Source organism: Saccostrea cucullata, unplaced genomic scaffold (assembly GCF_032062105.1).
Source record: "Saccostrea cucullata isolate Sc308-1 unplaced genomic scaffold, CSIRO_AGI_Scuc_v1 ctg2064, whole genome shotgun sequence".
Lineage (NCBI taxonomy): Eukaryota > Metazoa > Mollusca > Bivalvia > Ostreida > Ostreidae > Saccostrea > Saccostrea cuccullata.
The window spans coordinates 63,808-82,500 of NW_026921091.1; the positions used below are offsets into that span (position 1 = coordinate 63,808).

At 35.1% G+C, this 18,693-nt stretch overlaps 1 protein-coding gene across 1 annotated transcript in view; it reads left to right on the plus strand.

Moving 5' to 3' along the window:
- Positions 1–4,354: 4,354 nt before the first annotated feature.
- The window catches only part of LOC134259153 (WD repeat-containing protein 49-like), a 56,197-nt gene continuing 41,858 nt past the window's right edge, over positions 4,355–18,693 (plus strand). The window contains exons 1-2 of the mRNA XM_062741754.1: positions 4,355–4,690; positions 13,957–14,035. Coding sequence (XP_062597738.1) covers positions 4,581–4,690; positions 13,957–14,035 — 189 coding nt within the window. The 5' untranslated portion in view covers positions 4,355–4,580. The remainder of the gene's footprint in view (positions 4,691–13,956; positions 14,036–18,693) is intronic.

An 18,693-nucleotide genomic window follows, 5' to 3' on the forward strand; every position in this document is an offset into this window, starting at 1 on the left:
AAAGCAAATGCCTGAACGAAGAGACCTTAAAAGGAATTATTGCCCTTGTCAACATTTTTAAAAGATTGAATAATTGATTGAATAAAGAAAATATGCATTTAAATTCTTTTACTTAACAATATCTATCATTATACCTATTGTAAAGCATTCTTCCAAAAGATATTGTTCTATTAGGTATGAATTTAAACTAATTACAGTTTTTGCAAAAACCTATGACATCATATGTTTGTTTCCACAAGTACTATGAATTTGAAATCAAAAATTTGCTTGAATTTATGTTTGACAATATCTACGTGGTTTTTGGAAATCAATTAATCCATTGGAATTGCCATGGGTACCAAATGCGCCACGTTATTAGCAGACCTATTTTTGTATTCATATGAAGCAGGGCCGCGTTTCACAAAACTATCGTAAGATTTGTCCTAAGATAGATCTTACGATCATCTTAAGATCTGACTTATGACAATCATAAGATTTGTCATTGCTGTTTCACAAAACTATCTTAAGTATAAGAAATCTTAAGATAAGTCTTATGACAAATTCCATTCTTCAATTTCACAGGAATTTTCTAAAAATATGTTTTCACGAAGTCTTTCATTAATTTTCTTTGAAATACTGAAATAATGTCTCATTATTTAGTTTACAACATGTTATAGCATCAACTTTAATTAAGTGTGATTACTTTTAACTAAAACTACTAGTGTACGTATCTAAAACTTTGCAAATAACGTACACTTTTTTAACAATGACTCCTTTTAAGACATGTACACCAAATCGTGTTCAAAATTCGTTCATAAAATTAATTCGATGCAGGTGTCTTTGAAACGCTTCAACTACTGTAACAAAATATCGATGCTAACAGATGAAGAAGAGAAACGAAAGAAAAAATTCAAATCAAATTTACGGTTTCAACAATATAATAAAAAGGCAGCATCAAATATTACAGCATATTGAATTGTCATACACATTCCTGTAGATTAATGATGATACCCCAGAAATTATACCATTTTATTTTCATCTAATTTTGTACCAGGGACGTAGTATCCGGGGGGGCCAGGGGGGGCCGGGCCCCCCCACATTTTTCCTCAACCTAACCTTTACTATAGTAAATGTTCATTGATAGGATGGTTGGCCCCCCCACTTATAACCATAGTATAGTGATAGCAAGGATTTTAAGGAAAAAATTGGAAGTGATAGTAAGTTGGCTTTGAAAAAGTTGGCCATTACCCCCCCCCCCCCCCCCCCCCCCCCCCCCCACGAAATAGGATTTTCGAGTTTGGGCAACTTTTAATTTTTTTTTTTTTTTTTTTGCTTGTCAACTTTTTCAGGTAAGTAAAAAAAATTTTCTTAGGTTGGCCCCCCCACTTTCAAAAACGATGCTACGTGCCTGTGTACGACTGAATAAAATGTTTACTTTGAAATTAAATCACCACAATAAGAGAAATACAATAATTATTTATATATTGTCTGCCACACTGTAACAAAATAAATCAAAGTAAAATTCATGGACTAATCAAATCCATGAAAATGCACATGATCCTAAGAATTATGTATTTGGCTTTTTTTGGGGGGGGGGTTGCAATTTCAAATGGGAGGGGGTACAACCAAAGAATTATTTTTGAAATGAATAAAGAGGAAAACACAAAGTACGCACATTTTAGTTTTTCTATCGTATGTTTTTCGTCATTTTTTATTGGGGGGGGGGTGTCATTGTTCTGACTGGCCTGATATAGTCCAAATGATTTTTCCATCTCTAAAAACCGTTTTCTTTAAATGTCCTTTGGTTTTCAGCCAAAATACATAGTCGCAATACATGTCGCAAGTTTCACTTTAGACTTAAGACATGTATCTGGTCGTCTTAAGATTATGATAGATCTTAAGATTATCATAAGATATGACAGTTTCGTGAAACGGATATGGTGCAATCTTACGATAATTTTCAGTCTTAAGACAGATCTTAGTCATAAGATAGTTTTGTGAAACGGGCCCCAGATTTTTTTTTCACAATCATATACGTTAAAAGAAGAAAACACTTGCTATGGCCTTCAACTCGACATTTAGATATATTTACGACGTATTGTATGTTAACAATGGTTATTTCCTTTCTTTGTTCGATACGATATCAGCATATCTCCAAGTGAGCATGAAATAAAACATACCGCAGAGCATGACAAATTGTTCTGTTTCATATCTGGATATTTTACTTGAAAAAATTAATGGTAATCTTAAAACCAAGTCTTACGATAAACGTGATGACATCAACTTCAATTTTCAATCGTCATGCAACTTCCCTTAATTACTTATGCAGTATTATATCTTCATCATCTGCATATGGGGTTAATATATCTCAGTTGATTCGATACACAATAGCATGTTCTAGGAATGAACAATTTCATAAACGAGTAAATCATTCACAAACAAGTTGATGAAACAAGAATATCAGCCGTCTCGTTTTAAAGTCAGCATTTAAGTTCTATGGTCAATATGTACAATCACAAGCACCTGACGCGTTACTTATTCTTATATTTGGTAGGGGGTATATATTTTTTTTATTAACGTCAGGTGCCTGTGGATACAATGACCTTGTCAGCAAATGCAATTTATCATTGAGTCAAATGCTGACAGAAAGTTAAATCATAACAGGCCATAAAATTAAAAAGCTACTCCAAGCATATAATACTGGTTACTCATCTGAAAATACAGGCCAAATCCAGCATCCGAAGCGAGCCTAGTAGTGTCCATACCCAGATGCATTATCCATTCAAGTTTGGTCCAGGTAGGGCTTTAAGTTACTTTGGAAAAGACCTGCTCCAAAAACTTAAACCTGGTTGTTCATCTGGAAAATGTAAAGGACAAATCCAGCATCTGAAGCAAGTCTAGTAGTGTCCATCCCTATAGATGCATCATCCATGCAAGTTATTTCAGGCACGTAGCAACGGGGGGGGGGGGGGACAATGGGGGGGGGGGGGGGGGGGGGGGGGGGGGCTGGCCACCACACTTTTTTTCCCAACATGACTTTTACTATATATTAGAAATGTTCAGTGAAAGGCTGGTTGCCCCCCCCCCCTCCTTTATACTACAGGAAAGTGATTTAAGGGAAATGTAGTGTTGAATATATGTATGAACAAATGGGTACTGAGAGAAGTTGGCATTGAAAAAAATTGGTCTCTACACTCCCGTCCCCCCACGAAATAGGATTTTAAAAGTTTGGGCAATTTCCTTTTTTATATTTTTATATATATATATATATATATATATATATATATATATATATATATATATATATATATATATTTTTTTTTTGCCTGTGAACTTTTTCAAGTAAGTAACATTTTTTTTTCTCTGGCTGCCCCCCCCCCCCTCCACTTTCAAAAACGATGCTACGTGGCTGAAGTTTGGTTTGGGTTGGGCTTGAAATTACTTGAAAATTGACCTGCTCCAAAAACTTTAACTTGGTCACTCAACTGGAAAGAGTAGGTCAGATTCAGCATCCGAAGCAAGTCTGGTAGTGTCCATCCCTAGATGCATCATCCATGCAAGTTTGGTCCGGGTAGGTCTTATAGTTACTTGGGAATGAAAATGTAGGTCAGATCCAGCATCCAAAGCAAGTCTGGTAGTGTCCATCCCTAGATGCACCCTAGATTAGGTCTTATACTTAGTTACTTGGGAATGAAAATGTAGGTCAGATCCAGCATCCCAAACAAGTCTGGTAGTGTCCATCCCTAGATGCATCATCCATGCAAGTTTGGTCCGGGTATGTTTTATAGCATCGTCGCAAACCACGGCCAAAATGTACGCTCCTCTCCCATTCTGGAGAGACCTACATGCGGACTCCGGACCGTGGCTTGAGACGATGGTCTTATAGTTACTTGGGAATGAAAATGTAGGCCAGATCCAGCATCCAAAGCAATTCTGGTAGTGTTCATCCCTAGATGCATCGTCCATGCAAGTTTTGTCCTGGTAGAGGTTATAAACACCTGGGAATGGACTTGTTCCTAAAACTTTAACCTGGGACGCCGACGCCAACGCCGATGGTATAGCATAAGCTCATCTCAACTTGGTCGAGGTGAGCTAAAAATTTAATGTAAAAGGAGAGCAAAAATACACACCACACCCCCTTTTACGCTACTGTTTTATACAACATGTACAACGAGGAAACTTTTTTTTTTTTTTTTTTTATAAAAGTTGTACAAAAATTAATGTAAAAAAACAAACTTATCATCGTGCAATTATATGGCACATCTATTTTATCTTGTTTTTTTTTCTTTTCTTTATTTCATCCGATCCAAAATTCTGTATGGAAATAGAGAAATCCGGAAATTTCTTTTCCATATCGGAAGTATTCTATTTCTATAGATCCTTGGCAACTTGATTTACAAATGGCGGACAGCGAGGATTATCGCTGAGATCTATTGACAGATTTTATTTATTGATTTAGTTTAGATAACTATTTAAAATGAAGTATAATCAACAAAACATTTTATTCTAAGTTTGCAAGTTTTGATGCTACACGCTCTGTCTATGCTTGAATGTCGTAACGGAAAACGGGCACCTGCTAGATATCCGCCAAATCTGAGAAGATGTCGACGACAGCCACAACCCCCACCGTGGCTACTTCTGGGAAGCTGGACACGACTAAGACGCCAGACCTGATGAAATCCTCACGGAGTAAAACCCCGGACAAAGAAAAGTAAGCTTTATAAGAAATTTATTTTGTTGTTGATTTTGTTGTAAAGTATCCGTCTAGGGGGTGTGCTTTACAATATATTTATTAACATCCAACATATATACAAAGACAATCACAGTGGGTTCTGGCCCGGGTCGACTTCCCGCTCCGCTGCTGTCCCAGATAGTATTGCATGCGCTCCACGGCTTCCTCCACTGTCCGGGGATGCCCATCAAGTGCGTAAATACCAGCATCTCTGTCCTCAGCTCCATAGCATAGCCGAGGTATAGCGTGAGTGTGCACATCAGGCACACTGGGGAAGGCTCGTGTCGCCAAAGTCAGGACTCTGTCGGCCCATTGATGAAGCGACTCCCCAGGGTTCTGGCTGGCAGACTGGTAGTTAAGTTGATGAGTGAGATCGGGGGCAGAGGGTCCAAAACGCTTCTCAAATCTCTGCAAGATCTCATCTAGGCGGAGGTGGCTACTGGTTTCTAACAACAAGGTATAATACTCGCTTGCTGCCCCTTCAAGGGAAAAACAGAATTGGTCATGCTGCTCCTCCTCGGTCCACAGCACACTACGAGACAACCTCACAAACTTGTGCAAAAATGCCTTCCAGCTGGTCTTACCATCGTACCTAAGGTTCTTATACCTGGGCTTACTCCCAGCAGCTGCCTTATTGGTGTTTTGTGCAGGTATATTAAAGCTGCTATCCTGGTGGGCTGGGACAGGCTGACTAGCATAGTGTCCCAGCTTGGCTGTACCATGCACATGTGCTATCCTCTCCCCCTCCCTTCCAAAATGGCAGGTTGGGGTATCAAGATAGGCAGGACTACAAGTCGATGACATGGGGACACTATGATGCTGTGATGCACTGGGCATGGTCATACCTAGGTGTGAGGTTTGAATATCCTCATCTCAGAAACATAGGGATTGGGTGTGATCGGGCAGTGGGGGTTGGGCATGTCCACCCCCAGTATTCACCAAGTCTCGGGCAGAGGTAGTGTGTGGCATTGAGGTCCGGGGTTGAAAATCATCCCCAGGAAGCGAGGACACACTAAAGTCCGCGGGTCTAGGCTGGGTTTGTACAGACAAAGGGTTCCAGGTGAGCCCTAAAGGGTCAACAGGCCTCAGATCATACACAGAAGTGAGCGGTGCAGGCCTCACAGGCTGTTGATTGGCAAACAGTGTATGTTTTGGAGGGGCGGGGTCAAGTGAGTGGGGTATACCCTCACCAAAGCTTGGTCTAACTCCTATGTCCCCCAGGTTAGCTGTGTCTCCCACAAGGACAGGTTGGCTACGAGCTGAGAGCACATGACCTACAGAATACCGATGTTCTAAACCTAAACTCAAGGGAACCTCACTGTATTCATACCTAGGTGGGCTACAACTCACAGTGCTGCCAGGTGAGCCACACCAACACAGGCTACCTAAAGAGGACTCCAGGGAATCACTGGTCATCATCCCTGGTGAGCTACATTGGGGCTGGGCAAACCTTAACTCTCTCCTTGACATACCATGTAACACACTACCCTCCCCACAGGGGATGCCCGAATGTAGGCCGGGCATAGGTGTAGAGGGACCCCCAGGGGCAACCCCCTCCCATCCCCCTCCCATGTGACCTGACTATGACTGAGCAAAAGGTGTGTGATGAAAGGCAATATGCTCGCTCCCGTTATAAACATATGGTGAAAAAACCCCTTCTACAGAACCATACACACTGCACGGAACAGGAGGGTTAAATCTGTCTGACTGCATGACACTATTGATAGCCGGGCGCGTGTCCAGGCCTAAGGCCGACACGGCCTCTTCAACAGACATATCCATAAAAGAACATCACAAATAATCAAGTAAAATCACAGACAATATTTACAAATCAATTCCAAAAATCGATTCAAGAAAAATACATGAAAAATCAACATGTGCTCTCACGTACCTAGCAGCACCAAAAATGGCGGCTAAAACCGATGCCTAAAAATACCTGACAGCAGTACGGGAATCCCGGGCCCCGCGAATCGGGCGCCAGTAAAGTATCCGTCTAGGGGGTGTGCTTTACAATATATTTAATAACATCCAACATATATACAAACACAATCACAGTGGGTTCTGGCCCGGGTCGACTTCCCGCTCCGCTGCTGTCCCAGACACGTCCGGTCTCCTCGGCATCCAGGTGTAGAAGAGAGAGAGTGCGACTATCCCGCCATCTGACGTAATACAGACAATAAGTCGTACCACTGGACAGTCGCACAGATACTACAGTTGTTTATTTTATCCTCTTTAATTGCAATTTTAAAATTGATTAATGTTGAGTATTACACATGCATGTCCTGTTCAGAGAAGATGTACAGTCATGTTCAATTATGCATTTTCAGACTTGTCAAAATTTTAAATCACTGTCAGACATTTGGTCTGGCAAACACAAATGTTCTGTTGGACCGGACAAAGTTTTATCAGACCAGGAAGGCTTATGAATAACAGCCCCAAAATATCCTCTGTCATTGTTGACAGTCTTCAATCTTACAAATTTCCTTTCTTGGGATAGAGAGTCTTTAATAAGAGACATAAAATTGATGTGTTTTATGATTTAATTGCTTTTACAAATTAAAATACCGACAGGACAGACGGATTTCGACAAGTCTGCATTTTTCAGTGTCATATATTATAATATTTTTATTACACCAAGCAATAAATGTGCGGTTTTAAGAGCCAGTCTGCGAGAAAACCATGCAAAATTCAAAAAATCGTCCAAATGGAAGGTTGCAACTTAGGAATTTTTAGTGACTTAAAATTTTCTACATAAAGGTAGAAGTCAGAATATCCACAAAAAAATGTCGAACCCTGTTTCTATTTTTAGTAACAGCTCATTTGCATATTTGTCGAAAATCACACAAAATTTAATGGAAAATGTATGCAAATTGATCAAGTCAAAAAGTTACCTTTTGTCATCAGTTTATTTTCAAATTTTGTTTTATTGTCAAAGTCATTGTCCAATTAACACAATTAATGAGGAAAAACTTAAATCAAATGAATATTTTATTTTTTACACATCTATTTATAGATCCTAAGTAAATGAGTATGATTTTTTAGCCATTTTTAGACGCTCGTTTCTCTCAAGACCAAGGTTGAAATTAAATCAAATTAATTGTTACTTTAAGAATGATCTTAGGTCTACTCTGTATTAAAATATTGAGCTTGGGAAATAATATCTACATGCTGTAAATTAACTTTGAAATACCATATTTTGCTACAATTTCACATATTTTAAATAACAGTCTTTTACCATATTTTTGGATTATTTCTATGATATTTAAAGAAAAAAAGAAGATTCTTAATCTAATATATTTTTTAGAAGAGGAATAACTGATTTGGACACTTCATATAACTTTCTTTTGCTTATTTTACCCTCTTGTTACCAATTTGCTGGAGTTAAATTGTTATCTCCCCTTGTTGGAACTCTTTTGTATTATTGGGTAAAAAAAATGACAGGTATGTCAATATGGAAAGATGAAAGTTATGTAAGATCATTTTTTCTTCACCAAGGGAATTGTTGTGGAGTATTATTGCACTATGAAAGAGGGAAAACTTATTTTAAGATACTTGAATGTAAAAAATAACAATTTAGCTTGAATAAACAAATACATGTAACAGGCCCATAGGAAGCCATTTCAGTGTGGGGGAGGGGGGACAACCAGTATTATCAACTATAAAAAAAATACCAAGAATTAGAAAGTAATAAAAAAATAAAAAAGTTCATTAGATGTTTTTTTAATTTTTTCTATTTTGGGCATATACTATACATGTAGTAGGTATATTTTCTATAGGGTTCTGTCCTCGAGGAATCTACTTGTATTTCATGGTAATTAACGTTTAACAGATACAAAATTTTTCCTAACAAGTACAATTGAATAGGAAATTTAATCAAATAATAACATATTTTTTTTTCATCAAAGTATACATTTGATATTTTGTTTAAGGCACCTGGCCCCGTTCAAGTTCAAGATCATTTTATTCACTCAAACCATTTCAGGTACATGAGGACAATGAAGAATATTTGCAACATATTCATTCAGGTCAGAGGACAAGTATATGATATACATAATCAGAAATGAAAAGGAAAAGAAAAACACATATGAAACATGTAATAATGAAATAAGTGAGGGATAGAAAAATCATGGAGGAATGACTAACTAAAATCATATATTTTCAATATAAACGCACTTAGTTTTCTAAGTGTCTTAGCAACTTCTTCTTCTTCTTCTTCCATCATTTGAGAAAATATAAGAATACAAACAGGTATTTGATTGCATACTCTCAACAAATTCAAAAATAATTTGTAATTTTAATCTACTTGTAAATTGGTTAGGTTTCATTAATTTAGTAAGTTTTTGAGTTAACCAAACACCGTCATTCCTAGGAATATTTTTAATTTTACATTACATACTTTAAACTACTGTGTTACGTAACATTCATATATTGATAAAGTCAGACCTCACATTATAAATCATCAGCTCAAATGGAGATGCCACCAATTTAGGTACCCCACCGATATAGGACCCTCCACGATAAATATTGGCAAAATTATTCGGGGGAGGGTACTATCCCCCCCCCCCCCCCCAGAAAGTATGAGTCGTTACTGCAGCCAAAACTTTGCTAGTTTGCAGTACAAAGTGGTAAAAATTTAATACTGACTATAAACATGATAAAAGACTGTGTAGCGGTCAGTATACATGTATAGGGAACTTGTACTGCCTCGCCAGTGAGCTAGCTTTTCTGGTGATGCGGTAGAGTCTCCCTCCAGGCAAGTTGAGCAACGGCGAGCCTGTTTAACCCTTGGATGGGTGACCGCTTCTTCACGTTACAAAGTTGGTGGCAGCGTAGTGACTGGTGTCCTGCTTCAGGAAGTCTTAGAGCTAGGACTTAGTGTCCATACACAGACTTCGTGTCTGTGGACGGCAGAGGTTGCCGTATCTGAAGTCAGGTTCCAATCTGCTTAGAAAGCTCTAAGACTAGGACTCAAGTTAAGCAACGGCGAGCCTGTTTAACCCTTGGATGGGTGACCGCTTCACGTTACAACTGGATTCATATTTATTCAAATTGGGGGGCGGGGGGCTATCAAATTTTGCCAAAATTATTTTCAAAACATTATTAATAAAATTGTTTAAGGCTGTGTAAATTAATATTTGATACTTTTTCTGAATAACCATAATGGTGTTATTAATACATGTACCATTGCAGACAGAGATAAATTGTTTTTTTTATTGTTATATGTATCCACTGAAAACAGTTGGGGGAGGGGCGTGTCAGTCAATCAAGGTCAGGATATTAAATATACGAGTATATCTAGTACCCAATCGTTTAACCCTATCCACCTCTCCACAATTTACATACTAATATTGAAATGGATAAAATAGTGAAAAATGAAAAGGGTTCTAATTGCTAAAACGAGGAAAGAAAAACGGAACGGAAAACGTATTATATTATTCAAATATTTCAGATTAAATCACCTTAAATGAACAAATTTATAAACAATATGTATTTTAGAAATTCAATCCCCCATTATCTAAATAAAGTTGATTTATTCATGTTCATAAAATCTCTTATTCACAAAAATTGCAGTCAAAGCAGTGACGTAGAAACGATTTTGAAAGGGTCCGGGGGGGGGGTTAAAATTAAACTTACCTGAAAAGAATTTGCCAAGCGAAAAAAGAAGACAATTGTTTGATTCGGGAAGTGGGATAAGAGTAAACTCCAGCATCTTTCATTTTCTTAACCTCCTTTATGGAGCTTTTTGTATAATATCCCCTGTCAGTATTTTTATAAGATTGTACCAATTTAAAATTGACAGAAAGCAAACAACTAGCTGCAGAACTGTAGCTCTCCGAAAAAAACATATATTGATAGACCGGAGAGCTACAGTGCCACCCATTGAAAAAACTGTATATTTATTGCGCACAAAAAAAATGAGCTGTTTCTCGATTTATTTCTCCGTGTTCTTAAAACTGTCATCTCAAAATTTTACCAACTGTGTGTTCCTAACATATTCTTTCACCGTTTCCACAACAAAACATTCCTTATAATTGTTTCTAATAGCCCTCCTGGACCTGGAATTGAGAAGATATTTCAGTCTAACGCGCTTCGTACAGATGTAAACCACAGGTGCTTGAGGACAGGACCCCCCCCCACCCCCCTTCGATATAGACCCCTAGGCTTTTTCGAATTTTTTCTCATAAAATATCTTTCATTGCCGTATTTGTGATAAGATCTATACCAGCAAATCGAAAAATTACCGAAAACAAACGTTCTATTAAATCTACCCAACATTTTTCTATATAAAAATCATATAGAGAGGGTAGATATTTTTATAAAATGTAACTTTAAACAAATTTTCTAAATTGATAGGATAGATTATATCACATTGTATTGTATTGGGGGGGGGGGTCCTGTCCTCCAGCACCTGTGATGTAAACCATGCCGTTAATTGATAAAGGAGTAAGGAGCTTTATTGAAATCTAGCCGTTTTTGCAATTGAGGTAAGAATTTGGAAGAATTAATCTAGAACCAAGCGCATTTTTTATGCGCAATAAAAATACAGGTGGCACTGTAGCCCTGCGGTCTATCAATATATATATTTTTTCGGAGAGCTACAGTTCTGCAGCTAGCAAACAACTTACTGAAGGCTCAAATTTTATATGTTCAAATCTCAAATTTTATATGAATGATACTGAGTCCGTTTGAATTTAAATACTTGTAATTTCCCTTTTATTTATTATAAAGAAACTAACTTACAAAATGTAAGGAACATATATATTCATGATTGTTGAAAAATTGCAAGTAAGCCAATACAATTTATTATGTTTTTTTTTTTCATTCTAAACAATTGGCAAAATGCTAATCCTCATATTGGGGGTAATTTCTGACAATTTAGTTTTATTTAATTTTTAATTTTAATATTTTTCACTCTTAATTATTATTTCAAAGAAAATTTTTACATGTTTCAACATCTAACAACAATTATTTATAATATAAAGTACTATATTTGACTTTGTAACCCACTTGAGTTTGAGCAATTTTTTCGAAAATTGGCAATTTGTAAATCCCCATATCTCAATTATTTATTATTTCCCAAGCTCAATATTTGGCAAAGATAATGTTTAGAGTTATATTTGAACAATAAAATAAAAAAAAATAATTTCAAAGATTGGTCTTGGAAGATTTTGGGCATTAAATTTGTAATACTTTTGGCAATTCTTGAAAATTGGCATCATGCCAATTTTCAAGAGTTGTCTGCCCTTTGATATATTGAATATTTGATTATGATAAATGTCAATTTTGAAAGAACATAGTCTTATGTTATTCAAAATACCTTAATGGAAATGCAAGTTTAATTTTGAGTAAAATAAATCAAATGTGAATTTTACCATTTTTCTTGAATTTTTTAAGTGCATTTGCACTTAAATGTGCAAAAAGGAGGTGGCGCTGCCTACGGCTGCCATGTTGAATGATGGGAATTTTTTTGGTCATTTTTTAATAACATATTATAAAGTCTAACTACCCACCAAATTTCATTAAGATATGACAACCTTTGATTTGGACAGTTCTGCATGGTTTTCTCGCGGACTGGCTCTTAAATAGTTTATCCTATGAATAGTGTTTTTGATGCATGTATACGTACATGGATATAATTTTTACTAGGGAAATCATTTTAATGGGACTGGTTTATAGAGGTATCCTTTTACTTTTAAATTGAAATTTAATCAGGACAGAATCTTCGATGAGGGTGACATTTTTGTTGACACCGGCTATATTGTCTGTGTCAAAAAAGCACAAAACAAAACGAGAAAAACAATTAGAGAAGTTGTAAGTACTGCACCAGTGTTATTATAGTACGGGAATGGTAACTGATGTATATGACATGGATTTTAAGGGCAATGCACGATAGACATGTAAAATATATCAAGGAGATGGTTGCATGCAGAGTTCATGTGTATTCGTAAGGTGTAAGAGCACAGCTGATTAGCAAAGATATCGTAGTAAAATACACTTACATTATATATTGATAACTGCAGTACTGCTCTTTTGCTGGAAGAGTAAAGAAGGTTTGCCAACTTTTTTGTCAATGGATGTAATTAAATGAGTACATATTGGAATCCTAGTAAATATTTGTTTCTTAATTAGTCATATAATTCACCAAAACATAGCATTTGCCCTGCAGAAGAGCAGTATTGCTGTAATGTGAAGTTTACTTAATGGAAGTTGGAAATATTTTATGAGTTTGTGATAGATGTTGCTGTGGTATCATTTGTTTTTATGAAGATGTTAATACACACATGGAAAAGGTGTTGATGCAGTAGAAGAATTTTACAGTAATAATTAAATTGATGGACTAAATTTCATAGAATTAAATGAATGAATAAATTAAATTCATTATTTTGTACATTGTACATATCAAGCTAGAATTAATGAAGAAGTCTATATAAATAAAAAAAAAAAGAATCCTTTTTATTATATGATTGAATAATTTCCATCTCTCTGATTGGCTGACATCCAACTATGTTAGAAAAATACTACGTTGTATTAACCTGCACGTGACGTTCCAGGTCAATACAAGGATTTATTTCCTCCACATTGATCTAAAAATAGATTGGGAAATTCCAAATTGATACAAATTGTTTTGGAAAGCTATTTAAACGACTCTGTTTTTTTTTCATGTGAACAAAACATAAGCTAATATATATTTTAGGGTGAGGGTGGTAAGAGGGGATGCAGGGACCCCCTCCAACACTTTTACTGAACAACAATTTTCTTTTACTTTTTGGCAGTCAGTTTTCCCTGATAATATTCCTTCCTTTCAAAATCTATCCTATAAAAAAAGACTGACATTGTATATTTCTTTCATGGTAACTAAAATTGATATAAAAAAAAAACATTTCAAATTGATACGACTGGTAAGGTTTATTCACATTTTAAATCTGCTTCTCTCTTGCATTTGGCTAGGACTTCATTAAATTCAAACAAGTAATGAGCTGTAATATATCATTTTTTCAGTGAATCATATAATAAAACAATTATTGCTGTTTTTCAATCAATACAATGATTTAGCAATCTTCAAAGTACATTATGCACCTCGCCCTTCGGGCTCTGTGAATATTGTACTCCTCAGATGGCTATATCATTGTATTGACCTCAAAAAACAGCAATAATTGTATAGTATCAAAATGTATTTATTCAAGGTGAGAGAACAGCTCGTTCACCTGACAGTCAATCAATTTGTTATTCCTTTTATTTTACAGGAAGGCTATATCTATTGATAACAAGCTTGAAAACCGGCTCACAATGAAAGACTTGGCCAAACTTCAGAAAGCTTTCATGGTAAGTAACCAAGTGAATAATAGGTAGTGTTGTAAAATCGGACAAATTTTACTATCGATTATCAAATTGAATCGGAAGAACACAATCGATTATATAATCAATATTTTGAAGTATTAAAAAAGGTTAACTTTATTCATTAAAATTTTGACAGCACGAGTAGAATTACATGACATGTGACCGCAAACTTCAATTTACCTTTATCTGCATACTACTTTTTACACAATTTACAAATAACCGTGTCCATCTGTAAATTATTTTTGCATGGAGGCCCATCCCCCTTTCTCCGAAAGCCAAAAAAACTCCAAACTTTAGATTGTGTTACACCAGGATATGGATATAATTCGGCGTCAACCTCTTCACCATCCACGTTCGCCATTTTGTTTACCGCCGATTAGAGAGATGTTCCTTTGGTGAATATAAAAGTTAAACCTGCTCGGCTTGAAAAATACCGCTTGAAAATATAGCGATCTATCGATGATAATATTTACAATCAATTGTCGCCGATCTGGGCCTTTAAACGACGATTTTTCGATAGTCGGCTACTATCATAACAACACTAATAATAGGCCTTTTCTGATTGATCTGTTAAATCAAATATGATCATCCTCTGATTGGCCATTTATATAAAAGCTCATCATGTTCAGGTTTGATGATGAATGTGTTTTGTAAATCTACTAAGTGAAGCTTTTCAAAGTATCTGAAAAAAGAATTACTCTACAGTTTATTAGGTCGATGGAATTCAGATGTTGGTGAAACAAAAATTGCATTGTTCTAGATTTTCAGAATTTCTCATATTTTTGGTAATACAGAACCAATGAGAATTTTGTGTGGTGATTTTGGTAAATAATTACATTTGTTATGTGAAATTTTATTGATTGAACATAATTTTTAATCCCATTTAGCGCAATTCCTTATTGGAACTTCTAGATGAGCGGCCATTTTATTTGGTATTATTCCACTAAAGAAATGAATAAAATAGTGTTTAACTGTAGATTTTGAATTTGTTATAAAACTAAAAATCTTATATTTTAGTTTCAGTAGCATGGATAGGTGGATCTGTTAAATGCATCAATTTGATACTGTGAAATCACATTTTTTATGGGGGCAAATTTTCCAGATGTGAGAAAGCAATATTGGTTCCTGGAGATTTGATGGTCAACATGGAATAAGTGTGCTGTTGTTTATATTTTGAGATTTAACATTTCTTGGCAGAAATAGTTACCATGAAAACAGCAAAATAAAATCCTCTTGAAAATTTGTGATTTTACAGTAATTCATATATTTTAGTTATAATAATATGAATTTTATTTTGATCAGTCTCAGGCCCTTGTTTTTGGTATTGGCTTATCCCATAGTGGTAGGGCTTAAATGCATATTATAATAACATGTATTAATAATGAAAATGATAGATTATGAAATACTGTGGTGTATGGAAGAAGGTGAAATTTTCAGCTGGTACATTTCTATTTAGTTATTTATCTGACCTAATTTTTAAGCCATTACTTACAGAAAGACACACTGTTTGAAATTCTCCAAGACTTTCCTGTTATTGGGGTATGCATTGATTTTAGTAATGGTAATATTGGATGATAATAATTTGCACATTTAGTTTTAATTTAAGAATCACAGTTACACAATTATTGGTGCTCTGGTATAGGAAAAGATAAACAAGAGGTTAAAGGTGGCAGAATTTTAGTTAGGGTATTTCCCCATATGATTTTGAATACAGTGAAGCCTTGGTAGACCCTAATAGTACACCTTTAATCTGTATGCTGATAATCCTGAAAAAAAAGAAAAAAAAAACATTTAAAAGTTAAAGAGTCCAGAATTTTTTTTTCTTATACAGTAATATTTTGTTTCATAAATCTGATCACTTATTTGATATAGACAATTTGCAAGGAAATGCAAGCATACAGAGTTACAAGGCTTGATTTTATGTGATTATGTCATACGAGGGCCATTCAAAAATTACGCGGACTTGTCGCACAGAAATAATATTTGACGACATAATCGGGCAAAATGTCACACATAATATAAAAGAATCTTTACTTATATGGTCTTCAAAATTTCAAATCAAAATGTTGTAAATTGGTATCAATTTTGAGTGATTTTTCAGGATATATCATTAAGTCATAGAGCAGCAAAATCTTCGACGTCACAGGCATTATAAAAAAAATATGTGACTGAGTTTTCATTTTCTCAACATTTTCCCAAGAGTACCTGTACAGTTTGAGTTACCTTATCTACTCAACATCCGAACAACATTTCTTGTCAAGCTAAAATCTATTAAGCAAGTAAAGAATATTCTTCTTTTGTTTTAAAACCAAAAACGGCAGGTATTTATCAGATATAGTGTGATATTAGTGACTCTCAATCACGTTATTTACAGTCCGGATAAAGTTTTTGTCGATAATCTTCTTCCCGTCCTCTCGTATAGCCTTTTTTTTACAGAGGTCTAACAATCTAAAATTTCAATTTGCTATTTGTGGACGAATGTCACGAATACCCTAGTTTACTACATGTTTTATTATGCATATTTTGGATCTATGTTGGCGATATCTCGAGCATTACACATAATTTAACGAAAGTGTGGTGCGCCGTCGATTCAGGAGACGTCATTTTCACAGTCGTTTTCACGGTAATCGCATCAGAGAAAAATCACATTTATTTCTGTTAGTACTTCAAATATCACGCCAGAAATTTAAATACATAATAATAGAACAATTTAGATATACATTTGAGAAAATTGTCGAAAAATATCTCGAACTATAGAAAGTAGATGAGTTAAATTTTGGATTCCGCATGCTTTTGCTTCAGATTTTTTGTCGTGCTCCGTACCTCTCCATCAGCGATATCGACATACCGATAATCTTAGTAGATTTTTTTTAAAATACAGATATTTTGCCCAAAATTTATTGGAATCTTTAAGATACATATTTCTGTGAAATTTCATAACTATATGACGTCTGTAAGTGTAAATAATAGCACAGTCCGCGTAATTTTTGAACGGCCCTCGTATGTATCAATTAATAAGTCTAGCATAGGTACTGAGTAATAAGTGGCTTGGACTTTGCACATGGTCAGGGAGCACTCATCAAAATGTGATATCATATTAAAAAAAATATTTAAAATTAAATGAAATTATAAATAATTCCTATACATGTCATTATGAATTATCACATTTATGCAAATGTAACTTGAAATCCAGAAGGTTCATATATATAACTATAATTTAAAAGTAAGTCTACGTGTATACTGATAAAGTTCAATTCTTGAGTGAACATTATTTACAGCTTTATGAACGTTGATTCTTGTTTTAGACAGAGAACATAAGGCGCGCCCTAGACTGGGACCCTGTCATTGAGGGTGGGGGATTTCTGTACCGACTGGTAAACACCTGTATATAGACATACCTATATATAGGGGCTGGGGATAAGTGGTACATCTGCACTAAGGAATAACGGGGATGAAATATTTTTGGTGTTTTTGATTATGATTATATTAGGCCAGATAAAATTAATCTTTAGATTCTCATCCCCGCCCGCCCCTCTCAAAATGTCCCGCCCCGGCGTTTTTTATTTTGATTTTTGGATATTAATAAAGGCATTTTCATATATTTTTATTCAGTAAGAATTTAGGTGAAGTTTAAGAGTTATCTCCCGTCTGTATTAAAAGTCGCGTGTCGCTATTCATAGCAAAAGAGCCATGTGAAGAATGTAGAAAAATCGGCAATAAAAGTTTAGATATGTAAGGAAAAGATTATTTGTCAGTATAGAGAAGGCAGAGAAAATATAATAGCATAAACACATCTAGATACCATTACTGCCATTTATGAGTAAGTTTTTAAAGATTTTTTAAAACTAAGTATAAAAAATAGACATGCAAAATGACACCTGGTCAAGTTTAAACGATCTCCAACTGTGTGTGATTTAGATTTGAAAAAAAATAATAAAACATGGTAGGCAGGCTTTAGAGAATGTTTAGTGCTAAGAAAATGTTAAATATCAAACCTGTTCAGGCCTCAGTTTTTTTGGTAGGATATTTTATCAAACCTGTTCAGGCCTCAGTTTTTTTGGTAGGATATTTTATTGGAATATTTTATAGATTTTGTAAATATGACCTATTTTATTGTCGAACATGTCAAGTCTCAAGAACAACCCAATTTTTTAGGAAGGTGGGAAACTATGATATTTTACAGAAAACAGAGGGATTTGTAGGTAAAACTAAAGGGTCTTTAGGGAAAGGCCGATGAGAAGTCATGCATACAAAATTTATTGATATCAGAACCCCACCTCATTTCGTTTTGCGTGTGCCGTACGCATACGTGTACTTGATAATTTGTTAATTAACAATAAATATCTAATAATTTAAGCAAGAATTTTCTTTAAAATATTTAAAAGAATATGAAAAAAAAAATCTATTCATATTGGCATTAACATAATGAAAAAATGTGTACGGAAAGTCCATGTTTTGGTAATACTTACAATTTAACAATTATAAAAAATAAAAAATAAAATCCGCCCACCCGCCCCAATTTTTTAGCAAATTAGGATGAGAATCTAAAGATTAATTTTACCTGGCCTTAGATTTACATATTTAGTTTCTTCTAGGTGAAGGTTTGCTTTATGCAATGAATGGTGAGAAAACACTTGGTGTCT